This window comes from Miniopterus natalensis, chromosome 2, assembly GCF_054644295.1.
Source record: "Miniopterus natalensis isolate mMinNat1 chromosome 2, mMinNat1.hap1, whole genome shotgun sequence".
Lineage (NCBI taxonomy): Eukaryota > Metazoa > Chordata > Mammalia > Chiroptera > Miniopteridae > Miniopterus > Miniopterus natalensis.
In genome coordinates, this window is record NC_142082.1 from 99,869,813 (window position 1) to 99,889,011 (window position 19,199).

At 41.8% G+C, this 19,199-nt stretch overlaps 1 protein-coding gene across 5 annotated transcripts in view; it reads right to left on the minus strand.

The window, feature by feature from the left end:
- Positions 1 to 19,199, minus strand: part of MTUS2 (microtubule associated scaffold protein 2) — a 337,757-nt gene that overhangs the window by 49,131 nt on the left and 269,427 nt on the right. Inside the window, exon 1 of one of the 5 annotated variants that reach the window (XM_016209453.2) lies at positions 7,615 to 7,848. The exons of the other annotated variants lie outside the window; for them this stretch is intronic. Coding sequence (XP_016064939.1) covers positions 7,615 to 7,668 — 54 coding nt within the window. The 5' untranslated portion in view covers positions 7,669 to 7,848. Of the gene's footprint in view, positions 1 to 7,614; positions 7,849 to 19,199 lie in introns of those variants that run through there. 5 annotated transcript variants of the gene reach the window in all.

The window sequence follows — 19,199 nt, forward strand, 5'->3', positions numbered from 1 at the left end:
AGCTTTCAAACTACAGTCATCAAATGACTTGGCAAGGAGGGTCAGCCTCCCGAGGTAAGTAACAAACCTGATGACTCAAATGTCAATATTGACATGAACCTTCCCCAAACACTTTCTCCAAGCCAGGCACTGTGCCAGGTAAGCCCTTTATCTCATGATCCTCCAAATTCTGTCAAACGGGTCCTGGGTTATTTGCCTTTATGGAGAACAAAACTGGGCTGTACAGTTATGTAACCAGCCAAGAAATGGCAAATGCAGGAGTTTTAACCCAGAATTCAGTTTTCATTACACACAAACACACCGAGATTGTCCCCTCCCACCCATGCTTAAAGAGATGTAACAGCAAGGTTTCAACTGCAGTGCTCCTCAGATGGGCTCTAACACTTCTTACCATGAAGATTTTCATGTCTGATGGGAGCGAAGCAGTGTCAGCTTCTGACCACTGTTTCAGTGAAAAACTCCCTGACTGTATTCACACCCCACCTACCACCTGAAGGACTCGTAGTTGTCCTTGGTGTTGATTTGTCTGTTGCCTCTCAGGACATTTCAGTGTAGCCTGCATGGGGCTGTAATTTCTGAGCGGGAAGCTCTTCAGCTTTCCCTATGGGCTTTCCCTAATCCTAACCCTCTCTGATGGCCTCTGAATGACTATATTGCTGCTTGGATCCTGGCATGGCCGAGCTCTGCCAGCTTGTACAGTTTGGTGACAGATCTTCCTTAAGTGCTGGGTCTTGAAATATCAACCTTTCTAATTTCTGAGTTTTTGCATCAATGAAGTTATCTTTTGTTTCATGCTGGTCAATCCAGAACGGTGGGTGCTGCCCTGCCATGGAATGAGTCAATGCCCTGAGGGCAGGACACTGCTCCTCAGGCGAGAAGTGAGCTTAAAGGGACCTTACTCTCCACTCCTTGCCTCAGAAAACTGCCCTTCAACCATTGTGGTTAACAGATCTCAACAGCTGCCTTGTTAGGCCCTATTGAACACCTAGGACTGAGGCTGTCCCAAAGGCTCCCTTGGAAAGGATCTCATGCCACCATGCCCCTTCGCCCCCCACCTAAACCAGGTCCCGGGTGATGACATGGGGAATGACTGGAATACTGGCCAGGCCTCTGTTAGGTCAGTGCTTCCTTATATGTGGGATGACGGAAAATTCCCAACTGGTGCCAAGCACATGGGCTCCTGCTTTCACTCCAAAGGGCTGAAAATAGAACTCAGGATTAACCATCCAAACCATCCTAGTGATACAGCCCAGAGTCCAGAAACCACCAAGTCTTAGAAGGCCGCCCTCTAACATACTGTTTACTCTGTGACAGGCTTATCTGAAAACGGACCCCTGGAGAACATTCGTCTAAGCCCATACCAGCAGCTGTGTCTTCTTAGCTACCTCTTTTATTGGTCACGTAACTCTGCTTTGTACTCTGAGGTCTCTGTTCTCTCCAGTGTGGCACATTGCAGTTAAAGAGGAGTCCAAAATGGGTTGTCCCATGAGACCTCCAGCTGTCCCCTCCACGAGCCCTCCCAAGACCCCCGCAAGTCTGCTACAGTGAAGCCTACAGTTCTCAGACACGGCTTCCACGCTGGGGCTGCTCACAAACTCTGGGAATGCTGCCTTTAACCTTCCCTAGCTACAGAAGCCTGGCAAAGCAGAGGACCTGCTAATCATTTCATTAACTTCAATCAACTGGCTGTGTGGCCAAGCCCAGGCAAACCTGCCACACTCTGTTATATTAACATGGCTGGTCAATGGGAGCCATCTGTTCAAGTGGCTGATGCCACCATGTGAACTTGGTGTAACAGGATGTGAAAACGCCTCTCCTTGTTAGCCTCATCCACACGATTCTTACCGGGCATCAGTCAGCTTGAGTTAGAAACCAACAGAGCAGCCTGTTTATCATTAAAACTGAATGTTGGGTGAATCTGAGGTGCCTTCATCCCAACCAAACCGGAAATAGGAAATTTATACAAAACAACACATATTTACTCTGTGCCAGGCAGACATGCCAGGCAGGATATTTCTGCCTTCAGGGACCCTTTAATTCTCCCAGACTTAGTGAATGAATGAGCAATTTTAAAACAACATGATATGACTCGATGAGGCAGGGCTGGCATGAAGTGAAGATGTCCTGAGAACAGAGGATGAACAAGTAGGAGATATGAAGGGAGCACCCCAGGCAAAGGCCAAAGGACCTGGTGCCAGCACCAGCAGCTGGGGCTATTTCTGGGAACCTGTAACCCACATCAGATGGGCCCTGCTCTTTTCCTCACCAAGTTTCTGCCTCTGGTCTGATTCCCCCTGCAAGAATTCTTGATTGTTTACAAGGGACACTGATGACAATTTCATAAAATTCACTGTCCTGAGTATTTTTGTAGCTCCCTCTGCCCTACCTGATATATTTTTTAAAGGTGGCGTATATATGTAAAATTACTATATATATGTGTATATATATATATACATGTAAGCCCAAAGACTGCCGACTAATTTCTCCTATCTTTTTAACCTACCCTGAAATCAGTGAAGATCAGGAAAATTTAACCACATAAGCTGGGCCACCTTTTCCAGGCTAAACAAAAGATCCAACACAGGGAGCTGAATAAGAAATCTACAGAATTCTGGTATTTGAGGTAACGTCCTGATCCTTTTTGTTGTGGATGTTTGAAATTCAAAGGGACATACATACTCATGAAATTACAAAGAGGTTAAGAAATTTTTCGTTCTTCCCAGAAACAATACTGCCTCTCACCCTGGGTTCCAGGAGTCCAGGTTCCAGTTTAATTCTTCACGGTGGAACTGGGTCACGGGGGTAAACATTTTCTTTTGTATTTCAAAATGAAGCAGCCACAAGGTGACATGAACAGAACGTCTAAGTCTTCCGAGCTGTTTTCATACCACCTTTGTGAGTGCTGCGTTCATCTACAGTGCAATATTGTGGAGAGTGGCCAGATTCATAACATAAGTATGGAAAATTCCTTTGGGAGGTGCAGGACCTTTTGTTTTTCATTTCGGTTATTATGGCTTTAAGGCAGCACTGATGCGGTGCTTCGACTTAATCAAAGAGTATTATTTCTTTCACATACAATTAACACCGGCCACTGTGTTATTGTATCTGCCTTTCTTTGCTGAAATGAAATTTAATATAGGCTGTTTAAAGGGAAGGTTTCATTCATATTTAATATTCTCAAGTTAATGTCAGTGTCTACTTGTGTGAAAAACGAGCAAAGCGTATCCTGCTTTAAAAATCAGAATAACTGAACTTAAAGGCGCTTTGTTCTAGCCTTTGCCCTGTGCACAGTGGGGAGTGTCAGTGGTGATAAAATGACCAGCTTACCCCCCCCCCCGAGGCTGCAGTTAATGAGGGATGTCATGCCACACCTGGATTGCTGATGAACTATTAGAGGACAGAGACTGATGGGGTCCAAGGAGAAGGAATCTGAATCCAAAGAAGTAATGCTGGGAAATTTTGGATCTCACAGTGAGCAAAAGAAAGGAAACTTAGCCAGTACCATGATTTTTAATCCACTTATGTATCACTTAAGAAGTTGCTTGACCCTTCTGGACTCTATCTTCCTCTAATCACCTTCCCAAATTCACTATGGTCAGATCACCCACATATACCTGACAGGAACAGTGAGGTGCCTTCTCCCAACTCCCACCACTGCTAAGAATTTAGAGAAAAGGTATATAAGATTAGCATCTGACACTACAGTCCACACAGTAAAGGTTAGGGTAGAGATATGCAAATTAACTCAAAGGGACAGGGCAGTAGCTAAACCAGCCAGGTGAGTTGTAGGGAAAAGAGCAAATCAAAGGGAGCTTAGAAAAAAGACTCACCAAGGTAATAACAATCATAAAGCCTCTCAATTGCATTAATTTCAGGCTAGATGGGTGATGGGACGCGGACACACTGGACTCTGAGGCCACTGAATGCCTAAACAATGTGGCTCAGATTCCATTCTTATCAAAGCTTCTTATGAAGCTGGACATTGACTCGAAAAAGTAATAACACATTTCTCAGGCAGATGATCATTCATTTGCTTGTTTCTTGCTGTAAAAAAGCAAGGTGGCATTCTGTTTATACATCTAGTTTATTTCTCTTAATAACTCAATGTCCCTAAGAATGACCAGTTCTGGCAGGTTAAAAGTAAGGAGCTCTGAACATGCAGAACTGCTGGTTTAATCCAGGAACAGGCTGAGTCCACAGTTTGCAGGCTCTTTGGGATCCATCTGGGTGTCCCCAAATCCTTCCTGTGTCACACCTTTCCTTTCAAAATACCCGTAGAATCAGTCTTTCTACAGATTGCTGCTCTGCTCTGCTCTGTGGATAAAAAAGGGGCTTTGTAATAAATCTATCTGAAAGTAACCTCATAAGGTGAGCTGATCATAAATTCCTAACTGAGCAGGTCACGGTGGGAGTCACTCCCCAAGCCTATAAAAGCATTTATCTGTGCCTTAAGCAAGCCCTGTTCATTGCTCTTGTGCATCTATATTAATACATGCTCCAATTACTGAGCCACCAGGCCAGGGTGCATAATCCTCTTTTTAGGGCCCCTTGGAGACCAAACCACCCTCGAGGGAGCACATTGTCTTGTTTACTATCCCATACCTGGCTTTCTCCCACCTTCATGTGAATATGTTCCCTCCTTAATTCCAGCTGCAAAAGGAAAACTGCAAAACTGTCATTGTCTGGAGAATTTGAGATCTTGTTTCCTGGCAGTGTCTTCAGTTTGGCTCAAATAAACTCATAAAAATTCTCTATTTGTTTGAATGTTTCTTAACAGCTCAAAATCCCAGGATGGACCCCTACTTCTTATTAACTCAAGTTAAAAAACCTAGGTCTGGCTTTCAGCCTGGAAAATATTTTCCCACACTCCCTATGTGCTCAGATTCCCACTGTATTTACTCTCAGCTTTCATTACACTGGGCTCAAACACCTTTACTCAGGGAGGCACTCCTTGCTTAGAAGTCCATTCCTTCTCATCAACAGTTCATGAAAACTCCTCCACATTCTTCCAAGTGAAATTCATGTTCCACTTTTTCCAAGAAACCTTGCCTATAATTCTAGCACTAACTTCTCTTTTCACTAGATTACAGAACATGTATGGTCAGGACCACAGAACCTTAATTATATTCCACTCTTGTATTACTACTGTTTTAATTGTATATATGTTACTGCTAACTACCCCACTTGTAATTTCTCTGGAAAAGGTAGAAGTTCAACCAAACAAGTAACTGCTAAACTCCATTGGGCAAAATGTGCTTTTTAAGAACTCTTTGATAGTCCCCACAATAAGTAACCACAGAGTAAATGAGCAATAAATAGTCAATGGGTAGGTTTTAAAAAGTTGAAAACACATAAGCACAATCATCTTTTAATAACCATTTGTTCATTTAACACACTTTTATTTATTTATATTCTTGGCAAGATTCTATAGTTTCTCCTAATAAATTACTGCTAAGGAAGTATTTTCAGATTTCTCTTTCTTGGCCCCATCTCTGAAACTGATTACTTAAAAGTATCTTTCAGTGTCCCACCACTCTTTTCAGAACCTCTTTAGCTGCACTATGATCAAACTGTTAAAAATTATTTTTATTTTTCAAAATTATGTTTTTTATTTTGTACCCATATAAAATTCTGAGGAAAGGTTTCTTTTTTCTTTTTTTAAGGGTTATTAAGCTAAGCTAAGGTAACCAGAAACACCTTTACCAACAATTTTATCAGCCCTCCTTCAATGGTGATGCTGGGATTCTTAGAGCTGATGGAGGAACTAAAGGATTTTATTGTGAGATTTAAAGGAGTTTGATTTCCAGATTTGAAGATAGGAGTGGAATCCCACAATACTGCTAGTATTCAGTGACTGGCCCACTAGGTAACCATTGAGTAAACAGGTGATTTTGGCATACTGCCTGTGAAGTTATCCTGAAAAGTGGGCAACTAAAAAAAACAATATTTTTTTTTAAATTTAACAAAAGAAAGCCTTCAATTCCTAAAGTGAGCACTCTACCTATGAATACATATCTACAAAACCTCCATCAGGAATACTATTCTAAACTATGGTAAAGACAAATCAAGAAACATGGGTGTAAACACAATGAGAAAGTTCATAGATGCAGCGTAAACTTTAAGTTTTCATCAGTAAAAAATAATTTGTATTAGGTTGGAGGTTTCAAGGTTAGAATGTTTGAAAATTACTTAAATATCCCACTGCTAAAGAGATGAAATAACTTTTAATTATCTTCCCAAACCCCCAAACTAAGAAAAATGACAAAGGGTTAATTATTTTCAAGAACATGATTTGAAACAAGAAAGAGTGGTTTCACTTTAAAATAAATTTCTCAAAACAGGTCTGCAAATTATAGTTTCTATTTTTAAAAATTTTGTATCAGGGTTTAGGAATATGAACATAATATTATACATGTAGCAAATCATTCCCTTTTATTATAATTATTGTTATAAAGCTTTCTGCAATGCCTTTTTGTGACCACTTCAATGTTGGATTTGCAAACAACTAAGTGCAAACGTCTTCTATTTCTTGTTAAAAGCACATAAATATGTATATAAATATTTTAGTTCATACTCATGGTAGCAATAGCCAAATCCATTGAAACACTTATTTCTATTGAAACAAAAGTACTAGGTGACTTTTATGGTAACAGTTTAATTTTCGTAGGTGGTATGTAACCCGACTTTAGGTCACAGTTGATAACTGAGAGGTTTCCAAGTGACCCCCTTGTAATGGGTTTTATATTAAGTCATATATTTCCTTCACCTGGTCACATACTATACCTCGAGCTATCTCTATAGCTGATGTCCACGTGGGTAGAAAGGAGGCAATTTCAACCCCTTGTTAAATCCCATTTCATGCATCTTTGAGAAATCCCAAAGAGCATGAAAATAAAATATATCACAAAGACAAGATTTCTGGCCAACATATTTCTAGTAGTAAAATTAAAAGCATATTTTTATCCATCTGCAAGCGCACAGGCAAATGTCAAAAGCAAAGAACAGCTTTGTGCTGGAGCTGCCACACAATTCTCACTTGCACTGTATTTCCAGTTCCCTGGCTGTGAATTTCCTGCCACTGAAGACTCCAACACACCCGCAGACTCTGGCTCTTAGTTTTCACCTCTATGCTGGTCACCCCATGGGATGCAAAGAAGCCCACAGAGAATAAATGTACTGGTGCTTTCTTCTCTGAACTTAAGAAGATAAAGGATGGATGCTGTTTGTAAAAAAGAGTGGTAAACTTTCAAAGTTAGCAGTTGGCAGAGAAAGACATGTCTAGCTAATCTAAACTCCCCACGGAAATACCTTAGGTCTCACAGGTACATTAAAATGCACGGAGAATATCCTAAGGATTTCTTAGCAGCTTGGGTTTCAAGATGCTTGAGCAGAACCCGACTGCTTCGGGGAAATGCAACAGTTCCATGAGACTGCAGGACCCAGGATTACGTAAAGCTCTGCAGAGCGGGCGAGCCCCGCGCGCGGGACCCAGCGCGGGCAGCCTCCCGCTCGCCAACAAAGCCGCAGGGCGGGCGGAGGGGCAGGGCCGGCTCTGGCTTTCTCTCTGCCCTTTCAGAAGAAGAGAGGGAAGGGGAGAGAGAGAAGGCAAAGTACCGTCTGGTCCAGGCACTGAAGGCAGATATAAGGCTTGCAGCAGCAGTGGCCCATCGCGGCAGGCTGGCTGGCACAGAGACCTCCTTCATTCACCGTGTCAGCGGTAATTCCTAAGGCGAGGCCACGGCTCCTGCGGGAGAGGCGCGCTGCTGGGAGCTGTCACAACTTCCACGCGGCCCCCTCGGCTACCTTATTTCTCCTAATAACTTCAGGAATCCCGGGGCCAGAAGAGCGGGAGGAGGAGGGGCGCCGAGCGGCAGCCTTGGGATCCTGTTGCGGGAGAGGCAGGGCGGGAGCGGGGGAGGGCGGGGAGCGGCGGAGGGAGGGCCCCTTTGCCGCGGGAACCCTCAGAGCGAGGCGCGTCAGTAGTAGCATAACAATCAAGCCGATACCAATTGCCATCTCCCCAGCGGGCCGGCCAGCCGGGCCTCACCGCGAAGGGTGGGGTGGGGCGGCCGCCGCTCCCAGCCCCCCGGGGTGCGGATGCGCCCCTGCGCCGCGCACACGCGCCCGCAGGACGCAGGACACAAAGGAGCGCGGCGCCCGGAGGCTCCGCGCAGACCGCGGCTCCGCTCCGCTCGCGCCGGCCGCCCGCTCTCCCGGGACGCGAACGCACTGAGCGGCGAGGTGGGCTGGCCTTCCCGCCTCTGGAGCCTCCTCTCGGGGCGTCGTCGCCTCTGGGGACCACCAATTGCTCGTTTTCATATTGGTGTGCCATGAGCAATTTTTGCCTTACTTGATGAAATCGTTATAGTTGCAATATAATGGTGGAATTGCCTGCCTAGGCAGACATTCACAGACCTTTCAAGTGGCTTAATAATTAAACTTGGAGTTGGGGGATGTCTTCCCCTTGGGGCATTTCAACAGAAAAGCCTTAGAGGACTTGATCTTTCTGGGCAATTTGTAATCTTTAAAACCGTTAACAATAAAAAAGGGGAGGGACAGGAAGCAAACCGTCTTTTTACGTTTTTTGTTTTGCTTTTTGTTTTTTTTTTTTCAAAAGAAGCATGGCATTTAAAAATACACATTTGTGTAATCTTAAAACTAAAAGATTCGAATATTTACAAGATTAACTTTGTATTTCCTGATACTTCAAAGGAGAAACCCTGAAATGTATCATCTGCCGAAACATACAATTACATTTTTGCCCATTAAAATTGCCTAAGACTATATAAGTAGACAACAGCTAAAATTATCTAATTTACTATAAAATTATCTAATTTACGAATTTACTAAAATTATCTGATTTTACTAACCTGAGAATTTCCAAGCAGATTTTAATTAAGTAGCACAGGCTATTTAGATTTGCTTGTAAAGAGGACAAGGACATTTGGTGATCAAATGAGAACAGACTGGAATGTTCACCCTAAACTTGAAAGAATAAACTCAGATCTTTCTTTTAAACTAAGAGTAAATTAGCATAGTCCATTAGGAGGGCAGCGTGTCTGTCCCTGTCAACATTTTAAATGTACACACACTTTGAGTCATCATTTCCATTTCCATCCTACACTAATATTCTCAAAAATATGCAAGGATGTATGTGTGAGGATGTCCAATTTAGCATTGTTTGTAACAGCACAGAAATGGAAAATTCTATAGATAGGCAACACCTTCCCACTGTAGGGAAAGGTGACACATTGTTGAGAGAGAAAATGAACTGTTATAAAACACAAAGCAAAACTATACTCATATATATATTTGCATGTGTCTAAAATAAACCTTTTGGAAAGATACACACCTTCCATATAATAGCAGCCACCTCTTACAAAATGAGAAACAGGGGCGAGGGAGTGAATTTCCATTTTTTACCCTCTTGCCAGCAATATTACTTTTATTGTTTTAAAACAAAGTGTACCAGGGAGAAGCCTGCCTTCTCACACAGGCTTGCCCTCTTCAGCAATGAGCTTGGGCAGATCTCTCTGAGGGAGAGAAGCTCACAGTACCTGGAGCTTGAACCTGGTCTGAGAACTGTTCTGGAAACTTTTGAAACCATGGGACAAAAATTTTATAGAGCATGAAGCAGTGCCCTGGCACACTCCTGTTCACAGCAGCGTTACTCACAACAGGCAGAAGGTGGAAGCAACCAGTGTCCATCAACAGAGAATGGACAGGCAAAATGCGGTTTTTCCATACAACGGAAATCAATGGACTATCATTCAGACATAAAGGAAAGAACATCCCCACACATGCTGCAACATGGATGAAACTTGAGGACATTATGCTGAGTAAAGTAAGCCAGTCACAAAGAGACAGATACTATGTGATTCCACTCATATGCGGTACCTAGAGTGGTCAAATTAATAGAGATAGAAAGTAGTATGGTGGTTGCCAGGGGCTGGGGGGAGGTGGGAATAGAGAACTGTTGTTCAATGGGACAGTTTCTGTTTTGCAAGATAAAAAAAAAAGTCTAGAGGTTGGTTACACAGTGGTGTGAATGCACTGACTACTACTGAACTATACCCCTGAATGATTAGAAGGGTAAATTTTGTATCCTGTTTATTTTATCACAATTGAAAATAAAAGATGTGGTGGCTTGCATTCATCTGTAGGCCACAGTCCCAGCACGAGAGGCTATATCAAGATAAAGCAAAGCCCTACGGTGGAAGGGGCCAGTGGAAGTATGGAGGCCCTACAGTCCTGTAAACAATGGGGCAAGCTGACTTTCTGCACCTTAGGAAACTGTTTCTAAATTAGGATTTAGATTGCATGCTACTAGAAATCTGCTTGCTCTTAGACGGTGCACACAGAACACAGCTGCCCACAGGTTAGGGTGAGGTCAGGGAGGCTCCCCAGAGAAAGGTGACATTCAGCCTCACTGCCTGTGTGCAGAGGGAGCTATGGGGCATAGGATCAGGCTTGGCTCAGTCCATCCTAGATGGCATTGCTGAAATCTTAGCACATGAGGTGCTAAGATCTCAGTGCACATAACCCAGATTTTGAGAAATACAATGTCCCAGGGTTGTGCCATGTTTGTTTTCTTTATATGTTAAAAAACTTTAAACATACAAAAAAATAGAGGGCTCAATACAAAGGACTTTTCTATACACGTTTCCATTTTCAACAGTAACCAAGATTTTGGCACATGTGTTTCATCTGTGCTCCTTTTACTCTTTTTCTTTTCATATACCCATCACCCAGATTCAATGATTATCAAGGTTTTGTCACTTTATTTTTGCTTGTCCCTTTTCTATTTGTTAAAGTATTTGAAAGCAAAGCCCTACATACGTTAGTAAGCATTGCTGAAAATTATGGACATTTTTATATAACCACAAAGCCATAAAAACATTGAACAAAATGACAGTATTTTCTTGGCTCCTAATACCCAGTCCAAAACAAAATTTTCCTGGTTTCTGAAAGAAAATTATTTTACTGTTGTTTTTTTCATATTTCTGTATGATGATTTTATTAATGTAAAATATTTTTTTCCAACTGGTAAGTAACCAAGGTTAACTTAAACTATGAAAGCAGAAATAGTGGTCAGAAATCGGCACATTTCATTGCATGTAGAATAATGATGTAAAGGATTGTATTAAATTTTAAGGTTTGAAAGCACCCACATTAAAAAAACTTACTACTTTTTTTAACACACATATATTTTTTTCAGTTACAGCATATATTCAGTATTAGTTTTAGGTGTACAGCACAGTGGTTTGGTAATCATATACTTTACAAAGTGTTCACCTTGATAATTCCAGTACCCACCTGATACCATACATAGTTATTATAATATTCTGGACTGTATTCCTTGTGCTGTACTTTACATCCCCATGTCTATTAGGTAACTACCAATTTGTATTTCTTAATCTGTTCAGCTTTTTGGCCCAGCCCCCTAACCTCCCTTCCCTCTCGCAACCATTAATCTGCTCTCTGTATCCATGAGTCTGTTTCAATTTTTTTGTTCATTTATTTTGTTCTTTAGAGTCCGCATATAAGTGAAATCATATGGTATTTGTCTTTTTCTAACTTATTTCACTTATCATAATACCCTCTAGGTCTATCCATACTGTTGCAAATAGTAAGCTCTCATTCTTTTTTCTTGCTGAGCAATATTCCATTGTATATATGTACCACAACTTCTGTATCCACTTGAAGTTGTGTCTATTAATGGGCACGTGTGTTGCTTCCATAGCTTGGCTATTGTTAATAATGCTGCAAAGAATATAGAGGTGCAAATGTTCTTTCAAATTAGTGTTTTGAGTTTCTTCAGATATATACCCAGAAGTGGAATTGCTGGGTTATAAAGCAGTTCAATTTTTAATTTTTTGAGGAACCTCCATACTGCTTTCCACAGTGGCTGCACTAGTCTGCATTCCTACCATACTGCTGGTTTTCTTGAATCAGGACTCAAAACTAGGTCCCCAAATATCATTAAGTGTGAAGTCTCTTAGGCCTCTTTTATCAACAGCAGTGTCCCCTCGCCCCCAACCACTGACTTGTTCAGAAACTGAGTGGCTGGCTTGGAGAATGTCCCACACTCTGGATTTGCCTCTTAGGTTTCTGGTAATGTTATTTCACTTTTACCTACATCACTAAAAGTGAAATTTAGTTCCTGAGGCTGGATGAGACTCAGGTTCAATTTATTTGGGCAACAATACCTCAGCTGTATGAGCATCACATCGCAGCACAGCAGGAAGCACGCCGGTCTGGGCGTTGCATTTTTAGCGCGGCTGTCGTGGATCAGGTGTGGGCACCTCCTCTCCTCCCTCATAAAGCTCCCCATGAACCTTTCGTCTAGTGATGTCACTTGTCAGTGACTACTACCTGAATCAGTTATTTCATGGGGCTACAACATGATGCTCTGATTCCATCATCCTTTTGCATTTATTAACTGGGATCTTTCTATAAGAAAGGAATGTTTTGATATCAACTAGGGGTGATGTCAGTTCCCTGCAATACAGTTTATACAGGACAGATATGACTGCTTATTCCTTTAAAGTGCCAATTTTTTAAAAGACTTGGTGTTGCAATGGAATCTGATGAGGTGGTTTGCTTTCTCCCACTTTTTCAAAACATCATTATGAGCTCATTTTTTTTTTTAAAAAAATCTTTATTGATTTCAGGGAGAGAGAGATAGAAACATCAATGATGAGAGTAATTGGTCTGCTGCCTCCCGCACACCCCCAACTGGGGATCGAACCTGCAACCCGGGCATGTGCCATGACTGGAAATCGAACTGAGATTTCCTGGATCATAGGTTGATGCTCAACCTCTGAGCCACGCCAGCTTGGCTGAGCTCATGTTTTTATGTTAATATACACAATGTGTTTTAATCAACTGCAATTATTATTCTTTTTAGATGCTCAGTTTATTTCATCTTTGGCCAATGGGAGTGCCTTCTTGTTGGTCCATGTGTCTTGTTAGTGCACCTTCCTTGCTTTCTGACACAACACGGTATTCTAGGCTCATCTTGAATATTTCTTGCTACAGATCTAGGACCAATCTTCTTCTCCAGGATCCTTGGTTTCTTCTAGTTGAGAATGGAAATTAGATACCACAATCTAGGGCTGTTTTCTGTCTTTTGAGGGCCACCTGGTAGGGGTGAGAGGTCCCTTGTAGGAAGTGATTTTTCCCACAGACAAAATGTCCTTGGAAAAGGTCACTGAAGAACTCAGGATGGGACCTGAGTTTTAGGATGGAGTGAGAAAGTAATAGCTCCTTCTCTGGGGCCTTTAGAAGTAGGAAAATGCTCAATGAAGCTCACTTTGAAGGAGGTAAACATGGAAGCAAGCCAAAGCTTAGGTGGGAAGATACCTTCTGACAAATATTTTCTAAGGAGGCCCCCAAGTGCTTAATTATCTGAAAACACACACACACAAACTGAACTTCTTGACAACATATAGAATGGAGGTTTAGACTATTGTAATTTGGCATAAAAGGGAGCTGTGACTTCACAGGCTGATGAAATCTGGGACATTCTGGTTCCTAATACTTTTTAAAATTTGAAATGGCCCTAGCCAGTTTTGCTCAGTGGTTAGAGTGTCGGGCCTCAGACTGAAGGGTCCGGGGTTTGATTTTGGCCAAGGGTGAGTACCTCAGTGTGTCTCTCTCACACTGATGTTTCTCTCTTTCTCCTTTCTACTCTTCTGAAAAGCAATGGAAAAAATATCCTCAGGTGAGGGTTAAAAAAAAAAGTTTGAGATGGTTTTTATTCTTGGCACGGTTTATTGCACTGGAAGAGGAATGAGCATTTAGAATTTATATGAAGGGCTATTGGTATATCTCATCAGAGTAAGCCTTATAAACACTGCATGTTTTGGAGCAATGACTAATAATGAACATTAATTGATCATTAACAGATGCCAAGCACCATGCTTAGGTCTTGCATGTAGTATCTCATGTAACTCACAAAACAGTGTGAAATAGCCCTACTGTCACCCCATTTTGCAAATAAGAAAACTGAGGCTTGAAGACTGCACAACCTGTAAGGTGTACACAAAGCTAGGAAATGATTGAGTGGGGTCTTGAACTCAGATATGACTGAGAAGCTTGTGTCCTTGGCCACTGTACTTACTAATTACATTAAAATTATTGAGCTTTTTATCTGCAAGGTCTACGTAATTGTAAATTTATAATCTGGATGAGGAATCTGAACATATGAAAATGTAAAGGAAATTCAAACATATTCATGAAATTGCCCCACGTTTTCAGATCTTGGAATAAGAGCCTCCCACTACAGCATTTTTTGGGGTTTTTTTGTTATTTTTACTATACATTTATAAACCTATGTACAAATATCTTTAAACTGACACAGTAGAAGCCATGTGCATAAGCCAATGTTAAAATGTTCAACTTTATTATTTCTGTTTCTTTGTCTTCAACTTGGAATTCCTTACCCATCCCCACCCTCAATCGCCCCTGTCAGACTAAAGTCTCCTCCTGCTCCAACTGGACCCCTCGGTCCATATCAACATCATTTCACCTCCTTTGCCTGAGCTCATTCGGAGTGAATTTTCTCCTTTCCTGTGATTTCCTGTCATTCTGTATTGTCCTTGTGAATGACATTCTGCTTCATGTAATAATAATTGTTTATATCTGTTTTCCCCACTTCTCACAGCCCCCTTGCTGTGCCCCACTCGCCTTTGCACCCACAATGGTAGCCATCTGCCCTGAGAACAGGTCTCAGTGACTCTTCCCTGAGGTAATGAGGGACCTCAGAGGAGTTGAACTAAGTAAAGATGGTTCTTGGCAGGGGAACTTTGGTGTTTCATGTAGCTTGTGAGCCATGGGGTCATTTGCAGGAGGTCAACAAGATAAAAACTGTATTTATGTCTCACTATTTATTTCAAAAGAAATCCAGGAAAAACAATCATAAGAGAGCCTCTTACAGATTGTCAGGGCAGCCATGTGTTTACTGTGGTTCACCTTCCCCACCCTCCTTTTTCCATGCACCTGAAATATGGACTGGAGTCTTGCACTGGAGTTTAGCAAAGCGAATCACCAAGAAAATCTGTATAGCTTTTACCAAATAAGATCCACCTAGAGATTTTAATGAGGTGGGGATGGGTTGGAAAGGGAAAACACTGAGCAGAAATCTTTAAACTGGAAGTGACTGGTAGCTACAGTCACCTGCATACTGACATAGATGTTCTAAAACACCTCTGATGTGATCACCAAGATTTAAAATATTAAGAGAATAAAACAAATGACATATGTACTGTTTTGTTCTTAGATACTTGTCAAAAGAGAACCACAAAAATGTCACTTTTCTGTAATACTCAAGTAGAAGGTTACTACTTATGTAGGACAACCTTTTGTTCTTTTTGCAGTCTGTGAGGCTTTGACAGTACTTTTTAAAAAAATTGATTTTAGAGAAAGGAAGGGAGAGAGAGAGAGAGAGAGAGAAACATTGATGTGAGAGAGAAACATTGATCTGTTGCCTCCCACACATGCCCTGACTTGGAATCAAACCCACCACCTATTGGTGTACAAGATCCCACTCCCACCAACTGAGTCACATTGGCCAGGGCAACAGTACTTCTGTTTTTTTCATTTTAGGTTAATGACTAGGATGATTGCAGGTGGAAATCATCTTTAAGTTTCTGCATTATATTCAGAAGAATTAACTACTCATAAGAGAAGTTAACTTTACAAGGAACTTTACTAGCTGGATAAATAGGTTGGACAAGATTGGATAACTGACAGGTAGACTCAGATGCTGAGATGGGCAGCACTTGGTAAAGCTCTAACGTGCATTTGCCTATTTGACATATACAGTGGTACCTTGGTTTTTGAACGTCTCTGTCGACGAACATTTCTGTTTAGGAACACTGTAAACCTAGAAGGAAATACTTCAGTTTTCGAACACGCCTCAGAAGTCAAACACGCCACACGGCTTCCGCTGAGGGCAAGATCCTGAGGCCCAGCTGTTGGCTGTGGATCCCTCGGTTTTCAGAACTCGAACAATCTTCCAGAACGGATCACTTTCGAAAACCGAGGGACCACTGTATTAGATGAGAAAGATGATCACATGGGCTACTAGCTGAATATCAATCAACAATGTGACTGCCTTTAAAAGAAAGGGAGAAAGGATAGGGACACTGGAGTGCTCTATGCCCAATCTAGGTGTCTCTTCCAGAGCCCTAACCTCCTTACAGCCCCTGCTGAAGCAGTGCTCTCCCCTAGAACAGACTGGGGTCACAGCAGAAATGGGAGTAACATGTCACTGATCTCAGCATATGGTTTCTTACCAGTCCCCAACCCCTCAACCAGGTTAAGGCTCTCCCACAAACCTCTACCCCCCTTCTGGAGCATTTCTCACCAAGGCAATTAAATAGCCATGAGATCTGTTTGTTTAATGTATGTCTTCCATGAGAGCAGTGACCATATCTGCTTACATCCTTACCACTTGACACAGTGCTAGGCACACAGTACCAGTTAATGTTAAATAAATATATGACTGGGTAAGTAGACTTCAGGACATAGAAACCCTGCTAACATGCAACAACACAGTGGTCGCGCTAACATTTGGAGGGTGTTTAAATGCCCAGAGGGACTGAAATCCTTGGGCCTGAATGCACAGACACTGCCCAGCAAAGACGGAGAAACTGCCCGACACTCGCACTCTCTTTTGATTGGGAGCCCTGAAAGAGCTTAAGATTTTAAGGGGGACACTTTCCATTGTTATCTTTATAAGACTGAAAGAAAGCTGACTCTCACAAGTACTTTACCATTTCTCTCTCCTTTTCCGACTGATGGTAAGAGCTGGACGTTTATCTGTGTGGGCCTATCACTTGCTAGTGAGGCTCACTCTGGATTGCCACGTCGCCTCCAGCCAACAACCCACATGGCTTTTATTCTGCACAACATGCCCAAGTTCCCAAATATGCCACCACTTCAGGGAAGGAAACAGCAGGTGTCCCACAACTAGTGATTACATCTGATGTTTGCAAAAGTCTATACTTACAGTGAAAGTGACCGTAATTCTTTGAAAATTATATAATGAACTATAATCCTACACATAACCCAGCAGCTAATCCTGTCAGCTCCACCTTAATAATAGATCAACAATCTTACCACTTTTTACACCTCTGCTGTAAGTATCCTGGTCTGAGCCGCCATCATATTTCACTTGGATTATGGCCACAGCCTCCCAATTGATGTTCCTATATCTCCCCTTGACCCTCCCTCCAGTTTAGTCTCAACAAATTAGACTGGGGCAAATTTTATAAGTAAAAGTCAGAGTATGTCTCTCCCCGTCTTCTATCCTCCGGTGACGTCTCTTACTCAGAATGAAAGCCAAAGCCCTTTCAGTGGCTCGGGACTTGGTCTTCAGTGACCTCTCTGATCTCATTATTCAGCATCTGCCCATCACTGACCACACCCAGCCATGCTGGCCTCCTCCCTGGACTTCCAACACAAGTGTTTTCCCACCTGAGGCATTTGTTCTCACTGATCCTTGTGCCTGGAGTACCCTTTCCTCAGACACCCATGCCTTGCCCCCTAGCCACTGCACCCAGCAGTAAGCATTCCTTAACTACTTATGTACATTTATACACACCTTCACCTACTCCAGTACTCCCTATTCCTTTTTTCCTGATTTTTTCCTTCTCCAAGGTACTTAAAATAGTCGGCTTGTTTGTTGTTCATCTCCCACTAGAATGTACTTGCAGTTAGGTTGGGATTTTGATGGTTCTCTTGCTGCTGCATTCTCTACTTTATACAGTGTCTAGCACAGAGTCGAACTAGATAAATATTTCTTGGGTTAATGAATAAATGACTGAAGTCCAACAAATGTTCTAGAGGTAAAGGAGGGCTATGCTACAAATACTGTAGAGATTTAGAAAAGAGAAAGAAGGAAGACAACAATATCTACTTATGCCCGTATCTCCAAACATTTCTTAATTGAAAAAACTCAAACCACTAGCTAACTTGAACAAGCAAAAAGAGAGAAAGCACAAACAAACAAAACAAGAAATAACAAGAGGGAATCAGAAATAAAATTAAATCATAAGCTACAATGCAGAGCTCTATACAAATAAATTTAAAATCCTATATTAAATGGATAATTTTCTAAAAAAATTTGATTACTCAAATTGAGCCCATCAGAGAGAGAAAGTTTAAACAGATCAAATCTCCACAGAAGATACTGCAACAATTATTTTTAAAAATATTTTTATTAATTTTTTTTTAGATAGGGAGGGAGAGGGAGAGAGAAAGAAACATTGAGAGTAGAACATTGATCAGCTGCCTCCTGCATGCACCCTACAAAGGACTGAGCCTACAACTCAGGTTTGGTCCCTGACCAGCAACCTTTTGGTGCACGGGACAATGCCCAACCAACTGAGCAACATTGGCCAGGGCAATACTGAGACAATTATTAAAGAACCACCACCCAGAGAAAGCATCTGTCTTCTACTAAAGCTTTGAAGATCAGATAGTTCCAGTGCCTATATATTGCTCTGGGACATTGAAGATTGTGGCAGCCAGAATGAAGCCTCCCTTTTCCTGAAAGACGTCTACCTTTGAATCCCCAGAACCTATGGCTATGCTAGGTTACAAAGCAAAGAGGAATGAATGTTGCAGGTAGAATTAAGTCTGCTAATCACCTGACCTTGAGATGGGGAGAGGATCCTGGATTATTGGGGAGGGCCCAGTGTCTTTAAATGTGCAAGAGAAAGGCAGGGAAGTCGTTGTCAGAAAGATGTGATAAAAGCAAAACTGGACCATTCCCAGCTTTAAAGATGGAAGGAAGCCATGCACCAAGGACTATGGGTGGCCTCCAGAAGCTGGCAAAGGCAAAAAAAAAAAAAATTTTTCCTTAGAGCCTCCAGAAATGAACACAGCCTGCCAATATCTTGATTTTAGCTCAGTGAGTCCATTCTGACTTCTACAACTGTTAGATTGTGTTGTTTAAGTCACTAAGTTTATAGTGATTTATTACAGCAGAAAGTAGAAAACAAGTACTAAATACTAATACAAGTTAAAGGAAAACTTCCTAATTCTTTTAATAAAATGAGTATGACCTACTTTTGATACCTAAACCTGATGGAGACTTTCCAAAAAAGTAGGAAAAAAGAAAAGAAAACTGCAGACCATTGCCACTCATGAATACTGATGCAAAGGACTAAATAAAATATTAGCAGAGT